The sequence below is a fragment of the Sturnus vulgaris genome, chromosome 16 (assembly GCF_052056855.1).
Source record: "Sturnus vulgaris isolate bStuVul1 chromosome 16, bStuVul1.hap1, whole genome shotgun sequence".
Classification (NCBI taxonomy): Eukaryota; Metazoa; Chordata; class Aves; order Passeriformes; family Sturnidae; genus Sturnus; species Sturnus vulgaris.
Genome location: NC_142258.1, coordinates 8,394,857 through 8,411,823, shown reverse-complemented (window position 1 = coordinate 8,411,823; position 16,967 = coordinate 8,394,857). Strand labels below are relative to the sequence as shown.

General features: G+C 42.3%; 1 protein-coding gene across 2 annotated transcripts in view; it reads left to right on the top strand.

Moving 5' to 3' along the window:
- The window catches only part of XYLT1 (xylosyltransferase 1), a 177,892-nt gene that overhangs the window by 67,228 nt on the left and 93,697 nt on the right, over positions 1 to 16,967 (top strand). For both annotated transcript variants that reach the window (XM_088174415.1, XM_014895403.2), the window contains one exon: positions 16,320 to 16,845. In XM_088174415.1, the coding sequence (XP_088030541.1) occupies positions 16,320 to 16,845 (526 nt within the window). The remainder of the gene's footprint in view (positions 1 to 16,319; positions 16,846 to 16,967) is intronic.

Genomic DNA, 16,967 nt, shown 5'->3' with positions numbered 1-16,967 from the left:
AAGGTCATTACCAGCAGGACAGGCAGAGAGTTGCAGGGAGTCCAAAAAATTGATTGAAATGTCTGGAAAAGGAACAAGGAATCCATTTTCGTTTGTTTTCTGTGATAACACAAGCCTGATTTTAGATGGACAGAAAGTTTTTGTGTTGGAGTAGCTTTATCTTGACTGTGGATTGCTTGGTTAGCTATTCATTTTACACACATGAAAATACTTCTGTTAAACAATATGTGCAGTCTGCGTGCATTTTTGAATGCCTCTTTCTTCTCTTTCCAAGACCACCATCATATATGTAGGGGGAGTCTGGGTAATAAAACCATGTGAAAGATGTTCAGCATAAACACTGAGACAGTGTTACCATGCAGGGAGCACAACCTCAGACCATTTTATTTGTAATAGGAAAAAATCCATGTTCCTTTGAACATTGTGAACTGCCCTCCCCTGTGCTGTGGGGGTAATAAATTCATGGTAGACCTTGTCAAATCCTTGTAGCTGTGGTGTGCTGGCTCAGCAGTGCCACAACAGACAAGACTTGCTGATTGACCTTGGTTTGGGACACTGTAGCCTTTCTGGTGACTTCCATTTGCTTTGCCTCCACTAACAGTGTCATGGCCACGATGACTGTGGTTGCAGAGCCACTTCAGTGTGCTCTTGTGCCAGCTGAGTCAGTCTGTGCCCCATGGACCATCACTTGGGGATTCATCTGAAGTGGCTGTAGCTGGGGGGAGAAGCTCTGTTGTTCCTGTGGGTGTCTCTGGGATGTGCTGCAGCATGGGGCTCATGTATCTGGAAAACCCTAGGAGCCCTCAGCCCGTCCTTGTTTCAGCTTTGCATGGTGCAGTCTTGAAGCTTGTTCCAGCACTTTGACAACAATGGAAATGCAGCATTGTCCTGGGGAGTTAACTGCTAAAAATGTCAAACCTGTGTTTTCAGTTATACTCAGATCGTTTCCAGTTTGACTAATAAGCCTTTAGCTCTAAACTACTAAACTCTTGAAAACGTAATTTTATCTGGAACCTGAGAAATAATAGTAAGAGAAGAAAGGAAACTGTTGATCCCAATTTGCTGTGTCACTGAGAAAGAAGAGGTAAGATGTTGACCTCAGTGGTTATTAGGGAGAGGTTTTGAAGTTTTGTTTGATAACTTTCATTGCTGACAAAGAACTGGAAAATGCTGGTGGCTTTCTTGACTGCAGTCAGGGCTCCTGAGCCAGGCCAAACTGAGACCTCCGTGTTGATACAGCTGTGCCAGTCCAGCAGAGCAAGAGGTGGGTGGAGGGTAAGGATGGATGGCGTGGAGAAGCAGTGCAGCCCTTGGTCCTTGTCTGAAGCTGTGTTAGAGCTCTAAGGCTGAAAAGTTTTGGGACATTTCACGTGCTTTCACTAGCTAGGCAGTAGAGGAGGAAGCCTGACTCATCTTGGCTGCACTTCACAAAACCTGCTGTCCTAACTTCAGGCGGAACCTGACCCGTAGCTGTTTGTATGTTCCCTTATCTAATTAGAAACGAGTTTTTTGTTCCTTGTCTGACAGGTTTGCAGCTCTGCAAAGGCTGGAACCCAAGCAAGGGCAGCAATCAGACAAAAGGTGAACTATTGAGCACCAAAGCAGAAGCTGTAAGATAAGGTTAAAAGACAAACATAAAACACATTGTATTTGCCATGGATGGCATCTGACAGGGCGGGTGCCCAGCAGCAAGGTTCGTGATGGGGTCAGAAGTTACAGTCTGCAGGAGATTGAGGCTAAATAAGTGTCAAACACACTTAACCCAGAGTTCATATCTTCAAACTGCCCTTAATTTCTAGAGACTAATCTAAATATTCATCAAACTTATTATTTCTCATTGTTCATACCATGTATGTCCTAAGTAATATGTACAGCTTTTGCTACCTATACATTTACACTTATATTTTAGAAAGCTTTTTTGTTTTCCTTACTTCTTGCCCAATTTTTATAAATTGCTCAGGGTCTTGGAGGTCTGAGCCCTTTGTTCAACATTCCTGAAAGCTGTCTTCCTTCACAGCCATGTGTGCTGATGTCAAACTCTGCACTTGCTTGACATAAGTTACTGTTGAAGACTGGATTTCTTCCCCTGTAATTCTTCTTTCTGAGCCATGCCTTACTCTTGCCTTGGAACATTTTGTCATTAAATCTGCTTGATCATTTTTGTACTATCAAGAACTAAAATCTTTAACTGCTGGCAATTCCACTGATCTTCAGTCAGTTTTTCTTTAATATCTGCTGTACACTTGAGGTTGTACCACCATCCACATGAGAGGTAAATTGAATAGTTGACCAACTGCAGTCTTACTTACCAACCCAGAATTAAACTCTGGACACAGGAACATTACATCTTGTTTTCAGGATTCCTGGGAAAATTTAGCCCTTGAAAAAAATCTCTTTAGTTCTTAGAAAAAGTGTGGCATGGGTTTTTCTAAATCTGGAAAATTGTTTCAGCCTCGTTATTTCAGTGTTCCTTTTGCTTCATATTCTTTGTAATGAAAAGTGACAGTTATTTTACATACTGGAAAATCTTGCATGATTGGTCTCAGTTCAATATCTGCAGGAAGAAATTAAGATTACACTGCTTGCACATTAATGATGAACTTCCCGTGGCTTTTTAATGACACTTTAAATACAAAGATACTATTGTTTGTGAACAAGATCCCTACAGTTAATCCTAATGATCAGGATCAGATCATATTTGTATTAATGTGATCTGTAATTAAAAACAACTGCTTTGTAATAGCAATTAAAATATTCAGTGAGTAATTAAATGCTGCTTTTAAAATACTTTCTTTAATGAATGACATTCTTAATGAATGTCAGGCTGCCAGTCAAGAGGGCTGGTGTTAAACAATTTCCTACAAATACTTGTCAATGCCATTTTTCATGTCAGATAGTTGCCTTTCAGTTTGCACTCTGGGTTCTGCCCTTTTCCTGTGCACTGAGCTGTGTATCTGCAGTTTTACTCCTAAGTGCAGTGGGGAGGCCATTTCCTTGCTCAGACTATTTTTATCGGAGTTCATGCATGTTTTTTTCTGGTGTTGGATATTTTTTATTTCACCACTCTCCCTTGCTCTGCCCCTCCAAATGCCTGGAAGAACAGTGAAAGTAAATTTACTTTCCTGCCTAGTGCAATGTCATCATGTTTTTTGTTCCTTGCTCAGCAGCCTGTTGCATCGAACATACTTGGAGACAGTTTTCAACGTAGATGTGTTTAGAGCTTCAGAAATTTCATTGCCAGCCAATTCATAACATAAATGGAATTATATTGTAAAAAAGTATCAGTTCTTTATAGGAGATTGCATTAGAATATGGGCACTGTATAGGATAATTAGCATTGCAAGCAATTGCAGCTCATCATGTAGATTTGCTCTGAGTTCAGACACTGATGTATTTTGTGAGCAGGACTGTGCTGGATCCCTGTGGGGCTGACGTGGCTCTCCAGGAGTGGAAGATTTTCTCCTGTCCATTGACTTCGGGGTGGGCACTACCAGAATTTCACCTTATTTGTACAACCAGCACTGAAGTAATACCCGTATGTATGGGAGCAGTCTTGTTGGCTGTAAGGAACAGAGGAATTTGTATTTATAAATGTGTAGTATTGCAATTGTCATTCCCTCTCTCTGTGGACAATTGATGGCAGATAAGATGAACAGGGGTTTTTCAACCACTACTGTCTTGCTGCAATATTCTGTGCCAGCGGGGGCTTTTTGGCCAACTAGCCCACATTTATTCACTAACTGCAAAAGAAAAAAGTAATTCAAGTGAATTATACTTATTATACTTACTTCAGTCATGTCTGTAAAATTAACACAAACCACTCGTTTACTGGAGGCAGCCCAGCTCATGCCTTTGGTCCAAGAGTTAAGGATGATAACAATCTTGTTGTTCTTTCCAAGACATTCATTATGTTGGAGATTTCAACGCAAAGAGAAAATGTTGCCTAATAAATTCCCAAGTCCTTTTTTTTAAGTTCCTTGAGCAATCCGAGGAACCAATAATAGCCCCTATTAACAGTCATTCAACGGGTCTACTTTCAGAAGAATATAACATTTATTTGGGCATAAACGGAGGATCTGGGCCATAGACAGAGACGCTCGTTTTTTCTTGGTGAAGGCTTTTGCTGCTCTAAAGGACACGAATTAAACTAAGTGAAGGGGACAGCTCGTTCTCGGCTTTCATCGCCTGCGAAACGCATCCTTCCACATGCGGATTTCCAGCAGGCTCCGGTGGCCTTAGCCTGGCTCGGGCCGGCTCGGCTGCCGTGCTTTGATGCCGATGGAGAAGAAGGAAGGGCAGCTCTGGGGGATGCTGCGATCCGCGCTGTCCCGGCGTGTCCCGCCTTCCATGGCCGCGCTCGGAATCCCAATGCGGTACCTGCTGCGATCCCTCATCTCCGGCTCTTTGTTTCTTTTGTGTCGCTGGGGCTTTTTTCCCTCCTTCCTGTTTGCCGTTCAGCGCTTTGCTGGGCTGCATTGGTATTCCGGCCAGCTCGGCCTCGAGCAAACACTGTGTGCCATGGCGGGGGAGCTTCGGCATCTGTGCCGCTCCCGAAACATCCCGGATCAGAAAGGGAATTAATGTGCGACCTGTCACCACCACAAGGGGCTTTTCCGGGAAGGCGTCCGTGGGTTTTCCAGGCTGTCCCAGGGGAGGCGATGTGCTGCCGGCAGGTGTGCACAAGGACCAGGAGTGTGACCCTTGCTGAATTTGCACCTTTCACGGCAGCATCGTGTCACTGAGAGACAGCCGCTCATCACAGAGTGGCATCCTGAAAGCCTTTTCTCAAAGCCTTTTCTCTCGGGTATATGGAAAACACCAAGCAAAGGGCCAAAGATGCAAAAGGACAGTGCTTCATCTGCCCTCATAGTTACACTAAAGGGACACAGCGTGTCTGTCTCCTTGGCATTGCTTTGTGTGGATACATCCATCCTTACAAACCAAGGATTAGAAGCTGTTAGCTTCACATCTGTAATACCCACAGTTCCCTTAGGCTGATTGCTGGCAGTGCCCTCATCTCTGCAGTTTATGCATCCTACGTGAGATTTTTGGTAGAGATTTTCTTCCTTTCAAACCCTTGCAAATATCACTCTGCTGAAGCATTATTATTATGTTGGTGAACATGTAGCATTATAATTGTCAGGTGTCACTTTGATATTTGGAATGGTTGGCACAGTAAAATTACTAATGAGAAATACATGTTTTGAAAGATATACATAGCATGATGTGTGAGCTATCATTGTGATGTCTCTGCAAATGAAACTGTGTTCCAGCAATCAGAAAATTTTCAAAACAGTTTCTTTCTAAATTACAGTGCACTACAGCAGGAGTATGTGCACCAAGCTTGCTGTAGATTATTAAATATGCTTGTGAAAGAGAGTCTCTAGTGAATAAAAGACTAAATCCTGTCCTACACACAAGGTTTGAGATATGACAACAGAGATTGAATTTTCCCATTGGTTCCATGGGAGAAAGCACCTCTGAATGTGTGACATCACTGACACCTTGTCCCTGGAACTGAAACATGTCTTTGCCTTTCACCCTATCACAGTGCTTGGTGGGAGTTGATGAGTGCTGCAAAATCAAGAAAAAAATCCAAAGAGCAACTGTTTAGAAAGCCAGAATTAGTAATCTCATCCTGCAGTCATCCTTCCACTGTCCATTTAATTCCAATTATGTGAAAATAATGCCACTGTTGAGTATCACCACTGTTACATTCCCTCACAGCATGTTTTGGACTACTGCTGGTGTTATAGAAGACAATTTACCAAAATCTGTGATAAATCTGATAAAATTCACACAAAATCTATTTGTAGATGCAAATTTAAAGTTTCCAGCTCATGTTACATTATTTTTCCGGTTTAGAATAGTAAGGTATTAGGAAGACACAAGCAAGAATTTCTAGATAAGCAGGACCCATTTTTCATCACCGTTTCTCTGCCTTCTGTTATTTTTATGCTGTAACATAATGATGTTCATTAAAACAATGGAGTATGTTGATGTTTGATTTTTCTGCACAGCATAGTCTATGAGCAGTGACTAAGTTAACATTATGCTGTGCTGTCCATCTGGTTCTGTCAGCTGAGGATGTGGATATGCTGGGATCTGATCACTGACTGTGTGTGGAGGGAGTCCTTGTTTCTGACAGAATTGTAAATGTGGAGTTCTGGAAAGATGACCATTGTTTAATGCAGTGTAATTACAAATAACTGTTTTGACAGCACTTTGCTTACAGCCACAGCTCCTCTGTGGCTAAAGAAGTTGGCACTATACAGTTTGGTGTTTGGCTCAAATGCAGTCAGTGTGTTTAGTACAGAAAAAGAGTTTGATCTCCAAAGTGAGTGTTTATTCAGGTAAGGGAGGAGGGCAGTTTCTTAGAAAATTTTTTGATGTCTTTTCCTAATGCATATATTCTTTATGATCTTTGCTGGACCCAAAAAAATGACAAGTTTTTTGTGTCAGAAATGTTTATTTTGCTCTATCTTTTAACCCTAGAACTCTGTCATTTTTCATCATGTTGTTAAAACTGCTGATTTGTATAGCTCTGAATGAATTTGCAAGAACTGAGAATGCAGTACCACGCAGACCACCCTTGCTGAGGCTGGTCCCAGGCTGAATTTTCAGGAAGGCTGAACTGCTGACAGGGTAGCTAAGGAGGTAGGTGGCAGAGCCCATAATAATCCTCTGGCTTTTGCAATATTTATTTTATGAATGTAACTACTGGTCTTGCTGAAGAACTTCCTGTGAAGATACAAACCAGTGTCTAGCACATCCACAAATCCAGCAGTGGGTAACTGCTGCTCATCTGCACTCTCCCTGCAGTAATCACCTGTGTGGAAGTGTTAATATTTCAGTCTCACCCAAAACAAGAGGAAACACGGAGGCCTTTCTTTTCTATGTGCTTGGTTCAAAGATTGCTTGTGACGCTGGGGAAAAAATATTTGAATTAATCTATTTCTTTTAGTGTTGCTCATATTAATAGGCTTTGCTCTTCATGCTTGTTGTATTGTAATTCTGATTTAACAACATTTATCAGTAGAAGATCACTGCAGGGCCTTTAATGATTATAGTTGTTTGAGCTGATAGTCTGAGACTATTAAATAAGGTCCAATTACTTCCCATTTATTTGTGTTGTTTTTTCCCTCCAAGTAGCGAAATGTAATCCTGAAGTTCATTATTATTCTTTGTATTGTATTCATCTAAATAGATTTTCTACCTAATTAAGGCTAAATAAGTTTGTGCTAAACTGACTGTATTTTACAAGGATGTTTTCATTTGTGTGTGAGGGCGTCTTTGGTTTCTGCCATCTATATTCTGATTATGTTTAATTTCTATAGCTGCCAGAGATGTATTGTGTGTCTCAGCAATTCACCCTGGGCTGCTCAAGATTGTTTAGATTGGAGTTGGAATAGGCCTCCTGGTGAATTTAGTTGGAATCTAGTTAATAACAAGTCACCAGGAAGCAATTTCACATGTTTACTACTGCTCTGAAAGATATAAAATCTATACTGGCTGAATGCTGGATGAAAGAAATAGAGATGAAAGCTGAGGAATTTGGTTCAGATGAACCATGTTATTTTTTTTATGGGTTAGGTCACTGAGAGGGGAAGGTAAAAAAGGGAAGGTAAAAAAATAAAAATGAAAGTTTGGCTGGCAATGGGTATTCAGTGTGGTTATCATGTCCATAGTTTAAACATGGAAATGATTGAGCTTTACCCCTATTATTACTTTGTGTTATTTATTTACATATTATGCCTTTGGGGTACCTTTGTCAAATAACGAAGCAGTACAGTTTGGTGAGAAATAAAAATACAGAACATCTCACATTTTCCTTTCAGTACCAGGAAAAACAACCATGTAGATTCATCAGTTCTTGACCCCACCTGCTGAGCTCCTGTTAGGAAGTTGTGTGGCATTAATTAGTGTCTGCTGCTGCTCTACCATGTCTTCTCAACTGAGGCTTCTGTTCAAGGATCACAAAGCATAGACATTATTATAACAACTCACTTAAATACTTTCCCTTGAAAGAAGACTGACTTCCTTGTAAGCTCCTTCATGTCTGAACTCTTTGTTTTAAGATCCACCTTCTCTAGGGCAGAAGCTGTAGGAAAATAAACCTCTGGGGTTTTCCTGAGCTTCCTCGGGAGCTGCATTTTGCACTGTCAGGCCAGTCCTGCTTCATCTCTTTCCTGGTTTTGTGGTGAATTCTGTTTAAAGATGTGGTTATGCTGAAGTGGATCCAGGAGGCTCAGTAGCACTGGTTAATGTTGCAGGACAGATGCTCAAATGAACAGTTCTGGGAGCTGGGCAATGTGCTGGGTCCTGCAGGGGTGGGTTCCACTGCCCACACCCAGGCAGAGCTAAAGCTGCTGCAGAGCAGAGGTGGGAACTGTTAAAATGTGTGTGTGTATCCACAGACAAAAAACCCGTCCCAGCTCAGTGTTGTCACTGCCCCAACCCAGTGAGTGCTGCTGTTCCTGGGTGAATCAGACTGGGAGGAACCTTGGCCAAAAGCAGAGCTTGTGCCTGAATGTGGAGTCTTAATGAAGTTCAATGTCATTTGAAAGAGAATAAAATGTGTAAAGTGGGGGCAGTTACTGGTTATAAATCAAGTTCTTTTACAGATTGAATACATTTGATTGGTCTGTGCTAACAAAGTCCAAACTTTCCTGAGAAGTTTAAATTAGCAGAAAACAAAGTGGTCAATTTTGGAAGCACTATGGATGTGTGCTTTCACAGCACCCTCTAGCAGTATTCCCAACTTTTTAATAACCAGATGAACATCTGAAATTGCTGTTGATACAGTATGGCTTTTTGTACAGTTACTGTGCTAAGCTGGAACAAATCTGTTTGGTCTCTTGAGGGATGCAATATTATTTTCCCTCCTAATCTAAATCACTTTGAAAGTTAGTCACATGTTAGCAAAAACCAGAAAAACTCTTTTGGGGATAGCAGCCGAAGTTTTGAAGCTGTTTTCATTCTATTTCAAACCAGAACATCTTCCCTTAATGTACGTGTGTAAAAAGGGATAAAAGCAACTTCTATTAATGATGTTTTTGCAATGTTGTTTCTAGCGTTTGGATCACACTGCTGAAATTGGCATTAAGGAAAAAGAAAAGTGGATGGCAACAGTTTTGGAAAGGAAGGGAAAAGTAATCCTCCAAACAATCACTTACCAATGCAGATGTTCCACTGAGGGGTCCCCTGTGCACTTTGTGGTGGTCCATCTGTTTCTCTGCATTTTGAAATGCCAAGTGTTGCAATAGTTTTGGGCTGGCTGTGCCTGTATCTGTTAGTGCTGAACCTGAAGGACTCATGTGTTTTCAAGTATCAGAATCCCCCTTTTAACCCAAATTATTGCTTTGTCTCATTTTCCTTTTACATAACAGAAAGACTGTGTTTGAAGCAATTACATCTTTCATCTTTGCCAGCTTGCAAGTTCAATAAACCTATTTTCACCTTTTGCATCTCCCTCGCTAATGAAAGGCATAAGGTCACGTAATATAATTTCTCACAAAATGTTTCTCCCAAGTCTTCAGCCACTGGCAATTAAAGTACAATGTACTTATTACAGAAAAACAGAAAAACATATGGAAAAATATAACTACATTAACATCTGCTGCCTTTCCTCCATCTGCTGTCTTTGGCCTCGCTTTTGCTCATACCTGCCAAAAGTGCTCATTTTCCAAGGGTCTCATGGCACATCAACCACATCTTCAATTAAAGTTCCCCATTTCTTGTTTGTTTTGATGGCACAATGGGATGTCTGCTCTGCATCCATGTGGCTGCATGAGGCCTTCAAGCAGAGAAGTGGTGGTTTTAGTTTGACAGATGTGAGTGTAGTAGGACGGAAGACAATGGGGTAACCACAGTGTAAAGTTTGTAGTTCTGGATGCAAAAGAAGCAGCCCACAAATGCACAAAGATAAGAGCAGAAAAAAAAGATAGAATTGTAGAGATGCCATCCTCTGACTCCTCTGGCAATTGGAAGGTGTATTTATTGAAATAATTACCCAGCACTACAAAATAACATGCCACAGCTGTGATTGATATTGAACAGAAACTCGTTTTAATTATCTTTTCATAGTTCTGTTTAAATTCTTCTCAGTCACAGGACAGGTAAAATAGATGGTCCTGTGTAAGCTGACCAGGTCTCAGGCTTTGACATGTGATGCAGATTTTGAAGCTGTTCCTCACTCTGGGAGCTGTGAGCTGGTTTGGATCCTGAACAGCTCACCCCAGCAAAGCAGCAAGTGCCTGCCCCAGCCTCAGCTGTGTGTGATCCTGCATGACTGCCCATGCATTGCATATTTTCACAGGAGGTCAATAATTGGGTGCTTTACCATATGAAAGGAGGAAAAAATATGTAGTTTTTTATAGTACAGGTGTTTGATTTATAGCTGGTTCTCAAGGCCAGCAAGTCCAATACTTTGTATTTAGAAGAAAAATCTGTATGTTTTGTAGTTGTTCTGTGCATTTTCATGTGCGTATTTCTGGTTTGTTTTGCTGTGTCTTTGAGGTACCAAGCTTTGGCAGAGGAAGAATATGAGAATATGTTCTCAGTACAGAAAGACAGCAAATCCTTCCATGCTGGGGAGAAAATGAGTTGTCAGATAAACTGTAACTGTGAACATTTGCCATTCAGGGCTTGGTTGCACATGGTCCATCCATCTGTGTAGTATTTATAGGACTTCATTGATAAAGAAATCGAACAGTGAATAACTTTTCCTAAGAAAGGAGCATTTTCTTATTGTCAGGAGGAAGTGCTCTGCACAGTGCAATGAACGCCTCTGGCAGATAAATGCAAGCTCTATTGTGTTCCTTTGTGAACTGATTAAGGTTTTCTTTTGCATTCCCTACAAAGCCTCTGCAGAAGGAGCCTTCCAGCAGCACAGTGCCTCTGCAGGTGTGTGCCAGGTGATGCTGGAGCAGTCCCTGCCTGCACCATGTGGGCTCTTCCCTTGCCTTTGCCACAGTGTGTGTGCCCTTGTGTCTGCAGAGCTGGTACACCCCTGTCTGCTCAAGTCTAGTCTAGTCACCTCTAGTCTGCTGATTTAAATGCACACTGGGTTCTCTGTCTGAGAGCAGTGCTGGCTTTTTGTGTATTGCAAAAATTACCAGTCCTGTTGCCTAATCCAGGCTGTTGGCAGAGGAACTCCTTCCAGGGGCGGTGAGACACTGCCAGTTGTACCTAATGGCTTTGCAGTATAGTCTGATCCTGCAGTGGGATCCCCACTGAGAAAGGGCTGGCTTGTTGGAGGTTTGCCATGCCCAGTATTGGAGCCACAGTCTTTATCTTTAACCTCCTGCCTTTGGCATGCAGGATACAGAGCTGTACCTGAAAGAGTACAGAATGTGTGACCTGGGAAACCCCAAATGTATGTTTATGCTTGAACATGCTTAGCTTGGATGCAAATATAGGTGACAGATGCAAATATAGGCAAGCAAAATGTGAAGAGAGGCAGTCTGCAGATGTGTAAATTTACCTGGGGTCTGGCTGAACTGCTGTGGGTTGTACTTGCAAAAGCCTCTGAGAGTGTTAACAGGCTGTCATTAAAATCTATTTGTCATTACAGACAGCTGTGAAGTTCTTCCAAATTCTCTGTATTTGTGCTAGGTGCAGCGAGCAGCAGCTGCTGCTCTTGGGTCTGTAGTAGGTGACAGCAGCAATTTATTCCATGGTTTCCTCAGCAGATTGCAAAGTCTCTGCAGAAACCCAGGTTTTCCCTCCTGAGATAGATGAGACATTGAATTCAATCAAACTCAGAGTACCTAAGCCCCAGACCCTCAATCACTGCACATAAAGTGGCTAATACACCAAAGAGCATACACTGTGTCTGACAAACTTTAATAAAACACAACAGAGGTGTAGTTTGGAGAATTAAAATCTGTGTGTTCAACAAAGAGCAGAATTTGGAGCAGAATTCAAATTCCCGCATTACATAAAATGGCCCTGAGCTTAAAATGTTATTTTTGCATTAATATTATAATACTATTTTTAGCATCAATGGCAGTCATTGGCAGTGATCTCATGCAAACTCTTGGGTACAGACTGTTCTTTCCCAGTTTTGGAGTATTTGCTTATTATTCCTGACCTGCAGCGTGCATATGCTTAGAAGAGGCCCCATAGTCATTAAAACTCTTCCTGCCAGGGCTCTTGCTATTGAGTACTCAGCAGTTAACCTCTGCTTGTATCTTCTGAGAGCTATACAAAGTAAGGACAGAACATTTCTGCTTGTGGCAATCCTTCTCTCAGGCCTGTGTTCTGTGACAGACATCCTCAGTGTTACACTTCATCTTGGAAATGTGGTGCTGCAGTCTCCAGAGGTTTCTTTATAGCATCTTCCAGTACCTGAAGCAGCTCCAAGAGAACTGGAGAGGGACTTGGAAGGGCATGGAATGATTGGATGAGAGGCAGAGGTTGGGACTGTAGGAAAGGCACAAGTGAAATATTTGGTCTTGGGTGGCACGTGTTGTGTGTGACACCTGGAATACTGAGTAATTTAATAAGGTAGCCTCTCAAAGGAGTTGATTTTGGATAGAGCCTCTTCTGCTCTATGCCTAGAGAGAATTGCTCTATTGCAAAGACCAAAATGATGCTTTCAATGGCAATGTTGGGTGTTGATTTGAAAATCGTGTTTTCATCCTTGGCTGTGGACACATACATGGCTGTATTAATAGGCTTACACTTCTCATTTGGTCCTGGTATGGCCTTTCATTTTTTCAGTGATTTGCAAACACAGAGATAAGGAGATGCTGCTAACAAATAGCTTCATAAAAGTTGAAAAAAATGATGATTGAGGCAGTGAACCTGCTGATGTATGTCCCATGGTACTGTCAGAACTGGGATTGCCTGGTTTCAAGATCACCTTTCTGTGAGATGACTCTGCCCCATCTTGAATGTCTTAGACATCCATGACAAATACAATCTGCAATTAATCCAGCACTGTAAAAATAAAGTATTGCAGAGCAAGTAAAACCCATCTTCCTGTAGAAAGCTAAAAACCTGATGTGCTGCTTTTTGCCTGTGCCCCTGAAACTTCACAAATGAACACACCTTACTGTCAGCAGCTGCTGCTGTTCTAAGCTCGGAGTGCTGAGTTTCATTTCCCCTGCACAGCAAATACGAACATTCTGCTCTCACGTGTGGAGCCTATCTTGAAATCATTGTACTGTAAAAATCACGTTTGGCTTTGGTGAAAGCAGTCGGGGGGAAATGCAGATCAAAGGTGGGTGGAGATTTCGGGTTTTGCGGCGTTTAACACTTGCACCGGCAGGTGTGAGGTTGTGTGAGGCTGGATTTGACTTTCCAGCTGGGGTATTTGTCACGTGTGTTTATGCTTCAGTGTGTATCCACAGCTCTTGGTTTTACACTTGTTGTACAGACCCTGCTTTATTTTCAGTCCTTTCTCCTCCCAAAGAGATGTCCCTGCAGACACTGGGTGTCCTGTGTGGTGGCAGTTTTTGTGGTGTTCACTGTCCCTGCAGGCAGGGAAGAGTTGTGGCCCAGCTTTGTTTTGTGTCTGCTTTGGAAGCGTTTAGAATTCATTCAGCTTTTTCATATTCCAGCACGTAGACTTGGAGAAGCATTTCCCAGAGGAGGCAAAGCACTTGAAGGAGGAAAACAGTTTAAAGAGGTGCACTGTACACCAATAAATCTGCTGTTTGGTTTGCCTTTTCCTCCGGAGGTTTCACCAAGCCCTGTGCTCTGTCCCAGCGTGCTGGGATCACACTGCAGCCCTGGCAGAGCCAGGGGAGCTGGTCCAGCGCTCCTGGTGCAGGGGTGGCAAACTGGAGAGCGAGGATTCTGATTGAAACATCACATAAGTGCAGTGTCAGATGCTGTTTAGAACAAGAACCTGCCCACACCTCGTCTTTTGGCTCTCTCTCATGCTGCAGGGAGGTTTGGAAGGAGCAGGAGGGCAGAGTGCAGGCAGGGCTCTGCACTGCCCAGGACATGGGAGGTTGTGCCTGTTGCTCTGGTGCAGGTCAGTGTCTCCTTTGTGGGCAATAAGAATTACTGTGAAGAACCAATAGCAAACATCTCCTCTCCCTTCTTTTCCCTTTTATCAACATGCATTTGCTTTACAGATTAGGATTTTTTTTTCTTTTTAAATTTGAAAACAAAAATAATTTTGCAAGAGTCATCCTGTGAGAGAATGTTGCCAAGATATGTGGAAATACCCTGTCGTGGCATTGCCTTAGAGACCTTAGAAAAGATTTATTGAAGAAGACAGAGTTGGTGTTTTTGTTTGAAGATCCATTGAAGATACAGGAAAAGTGGTGGGAGCTGGGCTCTGAAAGTAATTTTTTTTTTATTTTAGTTTGGTCATTCATGGGAATGAAGGCTGCCTTGAAACTATGCTTTGTTTATTTTGTTTGTCTTTGTTTTCAATGAACACCAACGAAGCTGGGGAAGGGGCTGGAGCACAAGCCCTATGAGGAGCAGCTGAGGGAGCTGGGATTCTTTAGCCTGGAGCAAAGGAGGCTCAGGACAGACCTTATGGCTCTCTACAACTCCCTGAATGGAGCTGCAGCCAGGTCTGGGCTGGTCTTGTCTCCCAGGCAATACTGACAGGACAAGAGGAAGTGACCTCAAGTTGTGCCAGGGAAGTTTTATATTGGATATTAGGAAAAAATGTATTCATGGAAAGTGTGTTCAAGCACTGGAACAGGCTGCCCAGGGAAGGGCTGGGATCACCATCCCTGGAGGGATTTAAAAGCTGTGTAGATGTGGCACTAGAAGACATGGTTTAGTGGTGGACTTGGCAGTGCTGGATTAATGGTTGGGCTTCCTGATCCTGAAAGTCTTTTTCTACCTAAATGAACCTCTGTTTCTGTATAAATGCTATTCTTTTCCTTAAAGTAAGTCGGAGAAAAGAAATTTATTTCATGCTTTCCTTAAAACATTCGAATTTTATTTAAATATATATATATATTTCTCCTCAAACTAGAAGTATTTTGTTTGTTTGAAAAATGTTTGTATTTTGGTTTGTGAGTTGTTGTCTGGTGTTGGGGGTTTTTTTAAACTCTTTTGCATTCATCTGTATTTGACAGCTCAAGCGAGTTGCAAACTAGACATTTTCATGGAGAGACAATCACTTTATTCACTCACTAAACAACTTCTTGTAATGAGTAAACTATTAAAACATTGCCCATTGCCGAGATTCAGAGGTCAAACTGATACTGACTGCCTGCATGGCCTGGGATAAGTCATTATCTCCCTCTCCTTTCTCTGCAAACCCTGACTGTTAAATAGTTCCTCCCAGAAGAGGTGTGAGGAACAATTAGCTCATGCTGATAAAATGTTTTGAATACAAAATGTGGTTGGTAGGTGCTAAAAGATGCTCCCATCAGTCATCTTTAGTGATCCTGTCTTTTCCCAGTCTCTCATTTTTGATTAGGTGTTCCACAAGTGGAAAGGAAACAGGACAGACTTAATAAGTCTATCAATATTTTTACTCCTGTCTTCAGATATTTTAATAACCATTCATCATTGATTTTATCTGCTACTGTTCACTTTTGCAAACAGAGATATTTCCATGTATCTAAAAATTGTGTCCCCCACAAGTTTCCACAGCTGGAGCAAAGGCAGCTCAACCTCACCCACTCCTGATGCAGATGCAGATAAATATTTTACATGGTCTATTCCTTTTCCTTTATATGGTAGATTTTGAATGTTGCAAAGTTATGGGCTGTGTATTTATCTGTGAGTGTCGAGAGGAGGAACATGATGGTTAAGAGCTGACACCTGAGCCTGACTCTGACCTTGCCAGGGAGGGTTCAAATATGTAGGCAGGAAAAAAAAAAAAAAAAAAAAAAAAAAAAAAAAAAAAAAAAAAAAGGCAAAATTGGGAGGGATTTTGTTTTGTAGCAAAGTTTCTTCACTGAAGGAAAGCTCAGGCTGTAGTCAGGTGGCAGTTCTGGGATACCAAAGTGTGATTGTTAATCACGAGGAGTAAAGGAAAGCATTGAAGGACCTGCTTTTGCTCCCTTGAAACCTGTGTTTGTTTTCTCATGGATATTTAATAGTGTCAGGGTGAAGTGTCTGGTTAATCACTGCTCACAAACCTGTGTAAAACCTCCCTGCTCCATCTGAGATAGGGCTTGGACTCTGGCCCAGTGAAGAAGAGATGCCAGTGCAGGTGACTTGGGCACCCCAGAGGCCTCTCAGGTTCTGGCTGCTGCAAAGCCCAGCACAGGGATTTTCTGCAGTATGTTGGATTGTACTTGATCTATGTTTTCATGTAAGAAATGCCTGTAGTGCATGGGATGTGACTGTTTTAGTAAGACGAGTATGATTTTTCTCCCCATTTATAGGATGGCTATTTTTCCCACCGACCGAAAGAGAAAATGCGAACAGACAGCAATAATGAAAATTCGGTCCCCAAGGACTTTGAAACTATTGATAACAGTAACTTTGCTCCCAGGACTCAGAGGCAAAAACACCAGTCTGAGCTGGTGAAAAAACCCCTTAGCAAACAAAAGGAGCACTTGAGAAAGAAGCTGGAAGAGGAAAGGATGAAGGAGAACTTGCTGCTGGGGAAGAACTCCAACGAGGTGGTGCAGTTCAGTGATCACCTGGGAAAAAACAGCAGCAACAGCAACAATCTGAAGGAGATTGACAGGTTTCCCACACAGCATCTTTTACAAAAACTGGAGATCAGCTCCCCTGAACTGAAATACGAGCAGCCACCCAAGTGTGAGGTGACGGGCAAGGAGGCGATCTCGGCCATGTCCCGCGCCAAGTCCCAGCAGTGCCGCCAGGAGATCGCGGATGTTTACTGCCAGCACAAGCTCGGGAAGCTGATGCCAGAGCAGGTGACACGATTCTGTGCCCTGGAGGGTAAGTTGGGAGATGGAGAATAACACACTGTCTTGGGGGAAACATTCTGTGTAATTGGAATGGCCTTCTGATGGCAAAAATGACTTTGTTGCAGGAATGTGTAATGGACTTAGTCTGTGAAA